The sequence below is a fragment of the Cydia strobilella genome, chromosome 14, assembly GCF_947568885.1.
Source record: "Cydia strobilella chromosome 14, ilCydStro3.1, whole genome shotgun sequence".
In the NCBI taxonomy this organism is placed as follows: Eukaryota; Metazoa; Arthropoda; class Insecta; order Lepidoptera; family Tortricidae; genus Cydia; species Cydia strobilella.
This window is the reverse complement of record NC_086054.1, coordinates 4,066,823-4,083,600: the sequence shown is the minus strand read 5'-3', so window position 1 is coordinate 4,083,600 and position 16,778 is coordinate 4,066,823. Positions and strand designations below refer to the sequence as shown.

Sequence of the window (16,778 nt, the reverse complement as noted above, 5' to 3'; positions counted from 1 at the left end):
TGGGTGGAGGCGGAGGGATATTTTGTAGTGTGGCTGGAGGCGCAGAGGGAGTTGCTGAGGTGCTGGTGCCGGGCCCTGTGAGTGATGGCTGTTGGAGGGTTGCTAATGGTCGGTAGTTGATATCTCGATTTGAGACTTTCGTTCCTGCGCTAGTAACGACAATGTACATTTCATCAATGTAGGCCACGTACTCGGCCTGAGGGAGTTGAGCGCCTGATCCAGCTCCTCCTGCTCTTGGATTATGGTTGGGCGGGTTTTTTGGTCTGTTTGCTCGTGCCGGGTTCCAGGTGGATGGGATCCTAGGCTTGTGTGCTCGTGCCGGGTTCCGGGGTGATGAGTTCCTCGGCTTGTGTGTTCGTGCCGGGTTCCGGGTGGATGGGTTCCTCGATGCGGTGCCAGACGGTTCCGGTTATGTGCATGTTGAGATGCCTCCAGTTCCCCTCGATTATTTGTCGGTTCCGGAACTGGCGTCTAACAGGGAATCGCAGTGTGCCTGTTACCGGGGATCAGCCTGTGTTGTATTCCATACCTCTCCAGTGTCTCCGTGAATATTTTTCTTGTGTATTGTGATCCTGATGCAAAAGCGTGGTGCTTTACACATAGCACATTTAAAATTAAACTTACACTTTTCATCATGCTCATTAAGACAAATCTTACATAAACCTTTGTTCTTTTCAATAAATTGTACTCTATCCTTAGCATTAGCTAATTTAAATTTAGGACATGAATATAATCGATGTACCTGGGAGCTGCAATACTTACATCTTGTCTGCTTCTTTTTTTCAACACTTGCCTCTCGGCTAGTCGCCTGAGAGACCCTCCTCGGCCTCTCACATTGTTTAGGGCCGAGGGTTGAGGTCTGCGAAAATGTTTCCAGAGCTGCAGCCTTCTTTTCTATAAAAGTGTAAAGTGCATCTAATGTAGGCATGTCAGTAGACTGCTGTTCTAAATAAAAGGACCTAACTGTGTACTGGTCAAGTTTCTTTTGAATAATGCAAACCAATTGACTATCCCAGTGCCCAGTTTGCAGGTCTAAACTCTTTAACGCACCAAGATACTGCTTGCCTACACCTAAAAGATTTCGAAGGCGGCCGAAATACATTTGGTTATAGGGGGAAAGTCTAAATATCACCAAATTCTATGTTTTCACTGGCTCTAAATATTGATTTCGGCTTCTCGAAGGACCATATTTTAACTATACAGTGTGAACTGAGTAAGTATATTGAAGCGTACCCGCTACGGAATAAGGACGCGGTCAGCGTAGCGCGAACTAGAAAAAAAACCGGCCAAGTGCGAGTCGGACGCTATGATGAGAAAGTATTTTTATAGAAAGTATTCTATAAAAAAATATGAGCCCTGAACTCCGCGTCAGCTAAAGTACAGTCTTTCCGCGGGGGCTGCTAGGGATTCCGCTGAGGTCGCGAGGGGGGTGATGCTATGGAGCGCGTGTGCGGGGGCTGCTAGGGATTCCGCTGAGGTCGCGAGGGGGGTGATGCTATGGAGCGCGTGTGCGGGGGCTGCTAGGGATTCCGCTGAGGTCGCGAGGGGGGTGATGCTATGGAGCGCGTGTGCGGGGTTGCTAGGAATTCCGCTGAGGTCGCGAGGGGGGTGATGCTATGGAGCGCGTGTGCGGGGGCTGCTAGGGATTCCGCTGAGGTCGCGAGGGGGGTGATGCTATGGAGCGCGTGTGCGGGAGCTGCTAGGGACTCCGCTATTTTAAAAAGAAGGAAACGTTGCCGAGCGAGGGCCGTGGTAAAGTCCGTTGAAATTAAAATTAAAGCCTATCTGGTTCCGTGGTAGGTACGGTACTCCACTGCCGCGCTAGCTGGTCGCGCCGCTGACGTTCCAGGTTGATGGGGACCGATGGGGGAAGTGTCGTGGTTAGCTGTGCCGTGTGGACGGAGGCCTCTGCGTCCTGGGGTACTCTGCGGCCGGCAACGAACAAGGGTACACCGCGCCGCCCAGGTTTTCTTATCCGGAACTTGCACCCTGGAATTTATCACGACTATCCTTAGGCACTTGTATAAAATAGCCGCTCGGAATGAACCCCAATGATGAGCTAAGCTAAGTGGAAGGGAGCAGAAAGTAGTTGGTGGGTATTCATTACCAGAACGGAGTTACAAGGCAGGTGCAAACTAAGTGGCAAGACTATAGCTTGGAAAACTTAAAAACACTAACAGTAAACAAATGTAGGAATGGAACGTAAGAGGATAGCGTGAAACGGAACGTAAGGGAGAGAGAAGGATGACAAGAGGTGCGAAAGGGACGGGGAGAACGATTTGAATGGTGAGCGAGCGAACGTGCCTAAATTCTTTAAAATTAGTTTTTCTCATTTAAATAAAACAAGTCAAGTGTTACTTTGGTTTTTATTAAGAGGCCTAACATAATCCCACATAATTTTGGGGGCTCGTCCGGGATTGCCTCTAAAAACCAAAAAATTGAACGACGGTGGCACGTGGTCGCGCGCAACGTACCGGCGAAAGACGGCGGCGGTACAGCAAAGACGGCAAAAAGAAGATCGTTCTCCATTCCAACACACGAAAGAAGACGAAAAACGAAGTTGATGTACGACGATCAAGAAGAAGAAAGCATTTTGAATATTCTACAGGCGGAAATTCAAGACGAGAAAATGGCGGCCGAAACAACTCTTCGTCTTTTAAATCTCGCTGCCATGACGGACAGCATTACGAAGTTCAGCGGCGACGATAAGGCGCACACGGCGTCGAAATGGGCGCAAGATATAGAAGACAACGCAGAAATTTTCAGTTGGACGGAGGCTCAGAAGCTCGTGGTGGCGCGAAGATCCTTGGTGGGCACGGCGGTGTTATGGTTACAATCCGAGGAAACCTTTAAGAAATATGACGAACTCAAGGCGGCTTTGCTTAAAGAGTTCCCGTACTCCATTAACTCCAAAGAGATGCAGACCTTCTACCAATATATGCTCATCATGAAGGAGCTCGGCAAGCGAGCTAGGTTTCCGGATTACGTCGCGATACAATACATCGTTGACGGCATTACGGACTACGAACCTAATAAAGCTATATTATATGGGGCAACTACTTATCCCGTACTCAAGGAGAAGTTGCTTTTATATGAAAAAATGAAGATTAAAACGAAGAAAGAAGACAAAGAAGCTAAACCTAATAAGAAAGAAAAAGACACGAGCCATAGTTCATCGTTATCGTCAGGCCGAAAAAGGTGCTATAAATGTGGTGAAGAAAATCATCTGGCGGTAACATGTACTAGCGGCGTGAAATATTTTTTTTGCAACGTTTATGGGCATATAAGCAGCGAGTGTCCTTCGAAATCCAAGGAGCGCAGCGGCGCTGGCGGCTAGACATGCGCGAAACAGTGCTTCAAAAAGTAATGCTATATCACATCACTCATCACTCGAAACATGACCCGAACGTGAAACAGCGCTCCGGCGCGCGCGTGATGGTCAAATTACAGCATCTCCTACATTACGCAGCGCATCTACAGAACTGTAGTGACGTAGTGACTCTAATAGCGCGTCTCGTACCTATCCGTAATCCGTATCGGCAATCGATTTATTTAATTTATTACGCGTTGCGTTTTGTCACCGCTATGTGAAAGATTTTGTTAATTCTTATAAATCATAAAATATGCATCATTTATTATTATTTTGATAAAATTGATATAACACTGATACAGGTATGTCAGGTATGTAATTAATTATGTATGTAAGTTTCGCAGGTAGCTATACCATACCTGCATTCAAATTGATTTCCCTTCATACTTTACCAAAATAAAATGGAACTCCAGGCTTAGGACTGGCAAACTTCTATAATTATTTTAGAATTATGAATTAAAAGTAGAATATACGTATATACGTAAACTAAATGCGAAGTTTGGCGTATTTAGAAATCAATTTGATTTATATAATACATTATTTACAATATTTATTTACATCTTGTTTTTTCTACGATTTTCATTATATGTACAGTGATCTTTTTGTACATCAGTGTTATATACATTTTTTTATTTCTTATATACAATTGTTTTTTTTTTTTGTATTTTTTAGTTTTTTTTTTATATACGAAGCTTAATTGCAGCTTATAAATACAAGTTGAGACAATTTTTTTGTTGTTAATCGGGTCCTCCTCTGGTTTAGCGTCAAACCAGCTTTTGAAAACACTCATTCACAAGGAACGGAGGTGGCGGTGATGTTTAGCCGTTTTACCATGAAGGTATATAAATGGGGATATACGTTTCTACGCTCTTTCCACCATTTTAATGGATTTTCGTGTCTTCTCACAATTGGCTCTTGGACATATTTATCAAACTCTATAATTCCCGCCGCAACCTGGTTTTGCGGAGTTTGGCTCGACAAGTCCGTGTCCCATGTATCCCACAGAGTTGAACCCATACGACGGCCGATGTTTTGGTCACTTGTTTGAGGTGCTGCATTAATAGGCGCAGACGTTCCAACTTCTTCCGCGGGAAGAGTCACTGCGCCAATCTTTAATCTCAGGGCACTTGCAGCCCTATTATATTTTAGAATGTCGATGAAGCCGAATTTTTTGAACCTTGGGTCCAAGATAGTTTCTTCACAGAGCAATGTGTTTGATTCCACGTCCATGAATCGTTGACGCATTTGGGATCTTAACTTATCCAGTAAGTTGGTAATTGGTGGCAAAAACGGTGCGTCATTTTGATATGCTTCCAGTTTTTGTTTGATAAGTTTGTTGTACACAATATACAATGAAGCCGAAACATAGTTCTCCCCACAGACTTCCATGGTAACTTCATAAAAAATATGAAGTATGGGCAGAGCTTTTGTTATAACATCCCAGTCTGTATGATCCAGAGATAAGTCCGGTCGCATTAAAGCCAGTGCGAAAGTGATAGCTTCTCTCATTCGTGACATTCTGTGTAACATGTCGTAGGTAGAATTCCACCTTGTCGCTACGTCTTGTTTAAGCTTAAGGGATTCGATACCCATGGTCTCTTGAAGCTCTTTCAATTTTCTCGCTCCAGGAGCACTGCGGTTGAAATATTGAACCACAGCTTTTACTCTTGTCACGGTGTCCGGTATCGAATCGAGGCTTGCTTGCATCGTCAAATTTAAAGTATGGGCAAAACACGGAATACTTGACCAGTTTCCAAGACGAATCGCAGCAAGCATGTTAGCGGCATTGTCACTGACTATGACGCCGACGTAGCCGTCAATATCCCATTCTCTAAATTTTTCAGTAAAAAATTCCTTTAAATTGGCTGCAGTGTGTCGCTCCTGGTATTCAATACATCATTACAGTGCATATTTGGTCTGTGTCTTCATTTATAAAATGTGCGGTAATAGCAATGTAACCATCAGCATTCGTTGAAGTCCAAGCATCAGTTGTAACGCATATCGCCTTAGCCTTTGACAGTTGGTTTCTAGCGGCTTTCACCATTTTGCCGTACACTTTAGGCAAAAGGCTTTCAGATAAAGTTTTCCTAGTGGGTAATGTGTAGCCCGGGTTTAACATTTCCACGAACTTGCGGAACTCCACCTCGTCAACCATACGTAAAGCATGATAGCCTTTCGCTATCATTTCCACAAGCTGTTCGTCGAGCTCCTGCATTTTCTTCAAGGGCATAGGTTTTCGTACATAGTCAGCCATTGTATGAAGTGTAGGTCTATTCTTATTACTATTTCTCGCCGACACTGGGACTGTTATAAGGTTGCGAGACGAAGCTGGCTGGGTGACTTGATGCTGTTGCTGGCTGCCCTGGTTGGCTGAAATAGCAGCAGTAGCTGTGCTCTCATCTACCCCCGCAATCTGACCAGCTGCCGCATCTGTATCCAAAATCATGGGTTCATGTCTAGGAGCTTTTATGTTAACAATTGGGTGAATACTATTCATATGGCGACTCAAGCTGCCTATGGAACTTCCCGATATGGCGAGTATTCTATAACAATGCGTACATTTTGCCCGCTTTGGTTCTGTCTCCGTAAAGTGGTTCCAAAGAGGACTATACTTTCGTTTTGAAGCCATTTTTTAAAAGAGGAAGAAAGTAAAATTCACCAATAGTCCGATAAAAAAGTGATTAATCACCAACACTAACAAATTAACAGAATCTTGCCATAACGAATAACTATTATTTACAATTTTTATAATTTGATTTAAGTATATTTATAATTTAGTTCAAACAGTCTATACATACACAAATCCTATTTCTACACTCGTCTCGGTACGCACTAATTCACAATTAAATTAAAGGATAATCAAGTAACTCGTACTTAGTTTGCCGTGAACCGCGAAAGTCAACCAAACATTTCATAACAATAATAAATTACTTGATTTAGCCGCATCCTTCTCGTATTATAAGAAAACATTATAAGCTCTACGCGGACGCACTAGAGTTTTAAATCTATTGCAGATGCAGAAAATCATATTCGTAAGAATATTAGTTAAATTTGCGACAACTTAAAAAACGCAACCGCGATCGGTCGAGCGGCCCGACCCGAAGCCTTCCGAATATAGCCGAAAGAATCGCAGAGCGAGAGCGAGCGATCACTTAGTGCGAGTGCGAGTGAGATAACAAAGCATGGCTTGGCAAACAAACAACTGTGTTGACACTATTGCAAGTAGCATTATACATTACGCGCGCTGTGTATAGAGTTGAACTGACCATTCATATCGGCGCGTCAATCTATTGAATTTATGTTGAATTGAAACCATAAGTGTAAGGCCTGAGTGGACGCTCGATACAAGCGTGCAGCGGGGCGGGGCGGGCGGCGTGCATGTCAAACAAAGGACACTCGTACTAGTGTCCTGAGTCGACGCTGCATATGGTGAATGTCGAGCGGGCAAGTTTGCGGGCTATGCAGCGGCGAGCGGGGCGTCGCGGACAGGTTCAAACCTGTTTGAGATTTGCAGCGGTGATAAGAGCGGGCAATCATGTCGTGCGAACAAATAATTATTGAAATTCAAAATAAACCAGCACTTTGGCTTTCTTCTCATGCTTTATACAAAAATAGAATCTATAAAAACAAAATATGGAAAGAATTAGCAACAAAACTGGATATGGAAGGTAAGTAAAATAATTTATTTTCAATTTTATTTCATTAGCCATATTTATGATACATTACAAATTACAATTATTTTTTAGAAATCAATTTTGTTACTCCAAAAATAGTCTGAAAACTGATCACGCACACGTCTTGATTCTACGGAAGAACTGTTATTTCTCCTGGTTGGGTGATTTGGTGGAAATTCGTTTTCCGTGGAAAGGCGAGATTCGTAATGAATATCATCATCAAATCGTCCTTCGAAGTCACGTATGATATTATGTAAAATACACGTGGTTTTTATAATGAGGCAAGCATTTTTCACGTTTGTTTCGATTGGTTTGTTCAAAATACGCCATTTCGCACATAAAATACCAAAAGTACATTCAATGCATTTTCGTGCACGCGATAAACGGCTATTAAAGTATTCATTTTTTGGACTAATATTTCTCGATGGAAACGGCCGCATTATATTTTCTTTTAAAGGATACGCCTCGTCGGCTATAAAAACGTATGGTATACGTATGGTTGTCCCTGGTATCATATCAGGTGGAGGTATATCAAGTTGACCGTTTTCCATCATCGTATTTAAAGTTGAATAGTGAAACGTGCCCCCATCGCTTTGCTTGCCTTTTCCTCCTACTTCTAAGGCGATAAATTTTTTATTTGCATCAGCGACTGCTTGCAGTATTATAGAAAAGTAATTCTTGTAATTATAATATGAAGATCCTGACTTGGCTGGACATTTTACTCTGCAATGCTTGCCGTCCATTGAACCTATACACATTGGAAACTGCCAGAGTCTGTAATAATCACTCGCTATCGCTTTTAAATCTTCTTGTGTCGGTTTTTTCATATGAACATTAACTAGCTCTGTCCATATGGCTAAGCATGTTGCATAGACAACGTCTGCTACTGTTGTTTTTCCCATTCGAAAACTAAAAGCCAGTGATCGAAAAGAGTTTCCCGTTGCGAGGAATCTGAAATAAAACAAAGTACAGGAATGTTTTATTACAATCTATTGTACATTACAGAAAGTGCTCTGAAGAAACGGTGGAAAGCTTTAAAGGACCAATACAGAAAAGAACTAAAGAAGCAACCAATTCTCCGATCTGGAGCAGAAGCGAGATCTTGGGAGTCGCCATGGCAATATTTTAATATAATGGCATTTACAAAAGATGAAGTGCTGCCTTCCAAAGCTACAGGTAATTTAGACACAAATGAAAATGAAGATGGAAACAGGCAATTTGAATCGAATATGGTTGAGTCGGAGGATAGGCAAAGTGATTCGGACATGGTTAGAACAGTACCTTCGCCACCGGGATCTGGTGATCCTGTGCCGGTACAAACGAACGATTCCCAAATGTCGTCGTCAGCCAAAAAACGTAAAATAGACATCAATAATGATATATTGGAGATAGAAAAGAAAAAAATAGCTTTAATAGAGACGCGAATGAGAGATAGTCAAGAAAATGAAAAAATTAAAAACGACGAGGATTTTTTATTTCTACAAAGCATACTACCATCTATGAAGAAATTAAATGACTTGCAAAAATTAAGATTCCGTGGAAAAATTAATAACTGGCTACTCGAAACCCTTACTAAAAATGAACATGCTTCGCAGTATAGTTATTATAACTTTCCTAATTCAAGTGCATCTAATCGTGGTTACTATACTCAGAATTCAGATGAAATTACTCAAAATACTAGTGTCGATAAGTAGAAATATAGTTTTGTTCACATAGTCTCTTTCTTATTAATAAATAAAGTCTTAATACTAACATGAAGTCGATTTATTATTAACTAACTTACCTCAGTTACAATTAATTTTTGTGCTGGAGTGATAGAATCTGCAGCATGAAAGTTGGTACCACGTAGTTTCAATATTGGCTCAATTCTATTCAATATGTAGTCAAATGCAGGGACCGGACAACCCTTTCCGCGATAAAACCCTTTCAATGGGCGACACTTAAACACGGCTAACACATTGAAAGACTTTCCCTTTTGAACTGCAAGCCCATTCATACCCTTACCTTTGACTAACCCTTACTGAAAAGCTTATCAAAAATAAGGCTAGCTTTTAATAAGGGTTACCCTTATCTTTAAGCGCTTTTTATAAAGGTTTCCCTTTGCGTGAAAGAGACAGGATTAGTATATATCTACGGTAAAAGGAAAGAAAATACGTGCCTAGTCAAAGAACGCCGCCGTCGCCGCCGACGATCGCCCGGATTCGAAGTAATGTGTGCTTTATGAACAAGGTAGACGACTTAAATTAGCACGCTTATATGCTAAAAGTAAAGCCCTTTATAAGGCTAACCCTTATAAGCAATATGCAAGGTGTTGGTGAGCGGATGATAAGGGTTTTGTAAGGGTATTTGGGCTACCGATTACTCAAATGTGGTATCTTTATATAAGGGTTTTTAAAAGCAAAACAAAGGGTTTCGTCTGGCAAAGGGTATGGTGAGTTAAGCCTTATGCAATACCCTTATAAAACCCCGATAAGGGATAGCGGGCCGGTCCCTGGTCAAATGTGGTCACAGTCATTCTTGTGTATTCACGGAATTTGCCTTCATTAGACCTTAAAGTTTCGTATAACGTGGCAAACTCTCCAAACAGTCTTCTTTGCTTCACTACGACACTGGGACCATTTTTTGTAGAAAAACAACGCATTTTAAGCCATAAATTCTCTTCTAAAAAGAAATCGAGATAGTCGTCTGACATCGACGTCATCGTGGATGCGTCCGATTCCCACGAGCGGTTAGCGTGCACTGAGGCCAGTCCCTGAACGCTATATCTCACGCTCGCCCGCCCCGCTGCACGCCCCGCCACGAGCGTCCACTCAGGCCTTACACTTACGCGCGCATCGGCGCGGGGCGTTCGGCTCGCGTGATGAGTGATACATGAAGTAATGGTTGATTTTTCCGTGCGATACGTAATGGCATATTACGCGTTCGAGAGATATCTCATTTGTGATATTACGAGCATTACTTACACATGTCTACTGGCGGCGTGGATCCGTCGGTAAAGCAGTCTCGCATAAGCGGCGCGGGTGAGAAAGCGAGACAGCAAGCATCTCCGTCGGTAAAGCAGCCTGCGGCGATGGATATTCGTCGGCAGTCGCTCAGAATAATGACTAAAGCAAAGAAGCCGGGCAAAAATAAAAGCTTGGTAAAAGATATCGTATTCACAACACGCTATTACTTTTTGTCTATGAGTGAGTGAGACAACAATCCGCAAGTTCTTTCGTTTTTTCAGTATTGTCATAAGATGAACTGAGGGAAATGTCAAATGGTCCTATGTGGTTCTATAATATAATCCAGCCAAATAAAATATATGTTCGTTATTTCACAGGTAGGTGTCAACTGTAACAACTTGACATAGTCGTATTATTTTAGTTGAAATATTTCGGGAATTTCAGCGGTCATCTTGGTTTATTTTAATTATATTGTTGCTATTCCTGAAAGATTGTTGGAAAACGTGCTGAGTTTTTATTTGTAATGGTTTGAAGTTCCCTTTGTGATAATGTCTTGTGTGATCGAGGGCTGTAAATCGCATACAGGAAGATAGGAAAATACGCACGAACCGATAACCTTTAATCAGTGAGTTTTGTTCAATTTTGAAGAAATTAATTTATAGGACCTGACCCTAAACATAGAAATCGATATGTTGTTTATGTAATTATTACTTGCATTCAAGTCTATATAGATTTTTGCATATATTTTCGAACTTTTCTGCTAAGTATGAAAGGTTATATTTTTGGCATAGTGATGTCACCTCAGATCAATAACCTATCGACCTTTACAGCTTTCTTATAGTTTGGCCCAGGACTGTCTCAGTTTAATTGATGAGTACAGTCAAGGGCATAAATATATATACATTCCCAAAGTCTCAAAAATATGTGTACGCTCAGACAATAAAATCGTGTTCACATATTTATAAGCCATGTGTCTGGATCGATATTTTTGCCTTCGACTGTACCTATAGTTTTCTTTGTTCTTACTTACTGACAGATTGTGTTTGCCAGACTATAGTTTAATACTAAAAACCGGTCAAGTGCGGGTCGGACGCGCGCACCAAGGGGACCGTACTTTTTAGTATTTGTTGTTATAGCGGCAACAGAAATACATCATCTGTGAAAATTTCAACTGTCTAGCTATCACGGTTCATGAGATACAGCCTGGTGACAGACAGACGGACAGCGAAGTAAGTAAGTAAATATTCTTTATTGCACCAAAATTATACATTTAATAAAAAAATAATAAGTAATAAACGAACGAAACGAAGTATTAGTAATAGGGTCCCGTTTTTACCCTTTGGGTACGGAACCCTAATGAAAAAGACATTAATGATCATTGATGAATGTTCCTTTTATTAATATTGTTGGTCACAAAACTCAACTTTTTATTTCAGATTTCCAAAGGACGAGGATTAGGGGATATTACTGCAATGTTCTGCCACCAGAGTGCAGCACTAGCTTTTTTAGTGCACCGTAGAGTAACTTATTCATACTGTACCTTTAACAGGTTTTTGACAAGTTTTCAGGGGAAGACTCTAATCCGAAATTTCGTTATCTAGCTGCCTCTTTATCGCTCGAATACGCAAGAGTGACGGAGATGTTAGATAACGAAAGTTCGATTTTCTTGTTTCGCGATAGACCCTCAGATTGTGATAGTGGCGCCACCTACGCCGAGTTTCGCGTAATATTCCCTATTATTAAATAAAAAAAATATATTACACGAACGTTTTTTTTTTTTCATTTCCTATTTGGTACAGTCAGCTGCAGAGAAAAGGTACCCCACGTCCATACTAATTTACAGAATTTTGTATGCAGGGGGGGGGGGTGCCTTTTCTCTGCAGCTGACTGTACATGACTAGAAACTATACTTAGTCTTTTAGCATTAGAAAAAACGGTAAACCATTTCCACGTGTCTTTTTATTGACAAGTTTTTTATAAATATAGCAATATTTTACTTATGAAAGCAAAAGTATGTAAATGATCGTATAATATATTTGTTGTGACTTATTTTCAAAGTGTTTTACGATAAAACGACACGTTAAGATCGCTTGCCTTCTTTTTAATGATAAAAAAACGAGAGGTATAGTTAGACGGTTCTGAGTGGTAGACTGCAAATGAGATAAAAGCTATATTAGGTACATGCATTAATCCTCATATCAGGCGGCTCTTTGATTCCAAGGATTGCATAATTTTTATACTTTTTAATGATTTTTAGAACATGAATATTATAAAAAGTATAAAAATTTTGCAATCCTTGTATTCATCGCATTTCATTTCATTTCATTTCATTTCAACGAGCCGCCTGCTACAGATTTCTTGAAATTGCCGCGTTTTTTCAGGTTTAACTTTCATTAGCCAGACTATTATCAATTTGCCAATTTCGTGATTATTCTTTTACACGGCACATAAACTTATGCATATTTATCGATATAAAAAGTCGACACAGTTACATCCCTAACAAATTATCAAACTTATGACACCGTAGGTAAATGAGAAATAACAAGCATATATGCATCTCTTTTCGGCACATTATCTAATTCGTAAGGAAGTAAAGTACGGGTATACATATTTGCGAAGCATTTTTGCCCGACTTCTATGCTTTAGTCATTATTCTGAGGGCAGTCGGCCATGTTTGGAATTCTGGCCAATGAGGAGACAGACGTCAATATTATTCGTTTATTATTATTATACATATCAGCACTTACAGATAAACCTTACGCGCTAATAGTGTTGTTAGTAATTATTTCATGTGATTATACACTAATATAATTCTACATATTCATCTTTCTGTTATTATACAATTCTATCAAATGTTTCATTACGAAGTATATCATTAAATAGGTACATACTTATATTATATTATTATGTCATTATGAAATTATACTAAATTATCATCATTATGTATGTCACATGTCACATTATTAACTATTTTTTATTGTAACAAATATTACAGTACAATTTAATCCAAACGAAATTTCAACAAATCATTATGGCGGATGACAGTGTTGACAGCTACCGGCATGATGTAAAACATTGCAACTAAAATTGACAATTGAAATTGGAGTGGAAATACAGGCGTTAATCGACTCGGGTAGTGAATTTAATTTGATAAATAAGGACTCATTCGACGAACTTAAGGTGAAATTGTGCGGTGATGCCTGTGTTTACCGGACTCGGAATGAAAGATGTATTTCCTTACGGCAAGTTCTACGCGAATATGATTATCGACGAGACTAGCGATGGGACGAGTCCACTTTTTTCCAATTCGAATGATTCGAATTGATTCGTCTGCTGATTCGAGTTGAAACTCGAGTTGATTCGACTCGACGAAAATGTTTGGTTGGCGGCCGTAGGTTCGAAGGATCGTGATTCGCGTCTTTAGCGACACGGCAACCGGGTCCAACGTGCACGGATGAGGCCCGCTAACTCGAGTTGTAACGGCGAGTCAAGTGGTACAGAGATATCAGATTAAGTAAAAGGAAGGTTTTATATATTGACTTAAGGTTTAATTTTGGATAGCCGGGCTTGGGCAATGAGCAAACTCGAATCGAGACGGCGAGTCATATCATAGAGTAACTTATACTAGAGCGGTACTGTTATAGCAAAGAGGATATAATAAGATAGAGCGGTACTGTTATAGTAAATTTTGTAACCACTGTAAATTCACTGCCATCTATCGACATACTTTAAAACTAAAAATGAAGATTTATAAAATACGTTAAAATGTATTTAAATATGGATATGATTTTTTTATTTGCATTAATTATTTTTATACGATTTTGACCCATGTTCTTTCATCGATATGCGTTAAAATTATAAATAACAAACCAAACCGTCAACGCCCTCTATACGAGAGTAGGCCAAAACTAGTGGCGCCATCTGATCGAGAATCAAATTTTCGTGATTTTAGAGGCACGTTTTTTCCTTAGACTGTATCCATCTATTACGGAGTTATATCTATCTTTGGTTATAGTAAATTTTGAAACCCCAGTAAATTCACTGCCATCTGTCGACACACTTTAAAACTAAAAATGAAGATTTATAAAAATACGATAAAATGTATTTAAATATAGATAAATGATTTTTTTTATTTGCAATAATTATTTTTATGATTTTGACCCATGTTCTTTCACTGATATGCGTTAAAATTGTTAAATAACAAACGAAACCGTCAACGCCATCTATACGACTGTAGGCCAAAACTAGTAGCGCCCTCTGAACGAGAATCAAATTTTCTTGATTTTCGAGGCACGTTTTTTCCTTAGACTGTATCCATCTATTACGGAGTTATATTTATCTTTGGTCATATGGTACAGTAGATTTCAGATAAAGTACCTGAATGGAATAAAACTATGAAAACGGATTATATCGCGTATATTGAAATTATAATACATCCCGACGTTTCCGTACTATAATTTCAATATACGCAATATAATCCGTTTTCATCGTTTTATTTCATGAGTAACTATCGCGGTAACCGAAGACAATATTATACCTGAATGGAAGCTTTGGGACATTGACTTAAGGTTTAATTTTGGCTTAGCATAATATAACAAGTAAGAAAAGTTGTTCGTATATTTTTTTATATGTACTTACACTGACAGCCTACCTTCGCGATGATTAAAAGAAATGATTCCTCTATTTGCCTCTCTATAACGAAATTTCGATTTCGAAAGAAAACAAAGGTAGTTAGTTCCGAAATAAATATTTAATATACGAGTATATGTAACTATATTTTATACTTAATATTAGGGACAAACCTTGAAAAAAACAAATCCTATGTAATAAATCTATGAATTCAATAAGTTACTCTCACCACCTTATTATTTACCTTATAAGTAATAAATGCCTTTAATGACTCAACAAGTACCTACAGTATTTTTTTATACAGTCTTTTATTGCTGACTATACTTCGTCTCTTTTGTATGTCTATCAAGAATATCAAGCTACTCGTTGAGTTGAGACGGACGAGAAGAGGACGGAAGCTAAATAAAAGTGTATAATAATAATAATAGCTACTGACGTTAAATATCAAGGAACAACAGAACTATACCTACCAAATACTACAATAATATTACAGGTGTCTTTTTTTGAGCAATATGAATTTAAAAATAATATTTGGTCCACTTTTTTCGGCTTAAGCCGGTTTCTTCTTTGGTTTGTAAGGAAACCGGCTTTAGAAAAAAGTCTCTCAGATGGCACAGAGAAAGCTGGTATGCACAAATATTTAAACGCCATCTGACAGAGGCTTGGAAAAAGTTGCTGCCGCTCTGCCCAAAATTGCAGAGGATCTTGTTTCCTGTCCAGATACGGCAAGTCTAAATATTGTTTCAGCAAAGTTGTTGCCGACGAGATCGGGGTTTGCTGCATAACGCTCTCGGTTAACTTTCTGTCAAAGTCCTCCCAGATCTCGTCGGCGTTGCTTAATGGTGGTACATTGGTGGCACTAGTGTTTGCTACTGGCGGCTCAGTTAGGACGTAGTTTGGTTCGCGGGTAATGTAGTACGCCAATTCCTCCGTTACGTACTTAACTTCATTTTCAGCCATGTTATCTAGGCCGAATGCCTTCTTCTTGAAGCGCGGGTCGAGGAGGGTGGCTTTTGCCGCAGTTCTGTTGGATTCGTAAACACTTAATCGTTTATCTACCACCTCTAAAGCCCGTTGTAAGTGCTTGCCGGCTTCGGTTATCGGGGTCCTTTTGTTTAGCGAGTTTTGCAGCCCTCGTACTAATGGTATTATGCAAGATAAGGTAGGATATGATTCCGCAGACAGCACAGCTGTTATCTTTTCGAAGGGCTGCAAAATGGTTACAGAGTCTTCTAGGATTTGCCACTGGGCTGCGTCCAAGTTGGGTGGAGGGGAGTCTAAAATAGACAATGTCGCGGACAAAGGCACTTTTACTTTCAAAAGTCTTTCGAACATATAAAACGTTGAATTCCAACGGGTTTGTACATCCTGCTTTAATTTGATTATGTCCAAGTTCATCTGGCTCTGCATTTCTCTAAGTGAATTGGAAGACTTTATACTTTGTTTAAAGTGAGTAACTATTGTGCGACTTTTAGTGATAACTTGCAGTACTTCTTCATTTTTTAAATGTGCACTTTGAGGTTGATCGTTGTCTTTATTTATACAGTCTTTTACGGCTAGATTTAAAGTGTGGGCAACACAAAAATGGTTCCTTTTCTGGAGGTAGTCTTGGACGGCTTTTTTCATATTTGAAGCGTTATCTGTTACTATAGTGACTACTTTATCATAAATTTGCCATTCGGTCATTATGGCGCGCAAAGCATTGGCAATATTTATAGCAGTGTGCTGTTCTGACAACTCGGTTGTGGATATGACCAACGAGTGCAAACTCGCGTCCTTAACAAAATGCGCAGTTGTACTAATAAAAGCATTCTGTCCATCCGAACTCCAAATATCTGTCGTCAGGGCGATATCTTTTACTCCTTCCAACTTCGCCTTAACCTCCACACTGCATAAGTTGTACCTATCCTCCAACATTTTCGTTAATTTTTTTCGGGAAGGCAAGATGTAGTCAGGATTTAACTTTTTAGTGTATGCGATGAAACCCTCGTTTTCAACAATTTGTAGAGGCTGCATGTCTATAACAATTAAATCTAGAAGGGCTTCATCGCCAGCTTTCTGGTTAATTTTTGTTGGAGCTGTTAAACGCATTTGTCGCGGACGTTTCGCCGGCGGTGGCTGCGCTAAGTTTTCGTTCCGGTCTCCGGTATGCGGCGTCTG

The 16,778-nt window shown here is 40.0% G+C and overlaps 2 protein-coding genes across 2 annotated transcripts; both read right to left on the bottom strand.

Moving 5' to 3' along the window:
• Positions 1–4,034: 4,034 nt before the first annotated feature.
• LOC134747426 (E3 SUMO-protein ligase ZBED1-like) lies at positions 4,035–5,816 on the bottom strand. Its single transcript, XM_063682051.1, has 2 exons — positions 5,367–5,816; positions 4,035–5,251 (listed from the first exon to the last, which is right to left on the bottom strand). Exons 1-2 carry the CDS (start codon positions 5,814–5,816, stop codon positions 4,157–4,159), a joined length of 1,545 nt encoding a protein of 514 aa, XP_063538121.1. The 3' UTR covers positions 4,035–4,156.
• Positions 5,817–7,927: 2,111 nt separating this feature from the next.
• LOC134747425 (E3 SUMO-protein ligase ZBED1) lies at positions 7,928–16,709 on the bottom strand. The gene is made up of 2 exons (XM_063682050.1): positions 15,203–16,709; positions 7,928–7,995 (listed from the first exon to the last, which is right to left on the bottom strand). Exons 1-2 carry the CDS (start codon positions 16,707–16,709, stop codon positions 7,928–7,930), a joined length of 1,575 nt encoding a protein of 524 aa, XP_063538120.1.
• Positions 16,710–16,778: the final 69 nt, after the last annotated feature.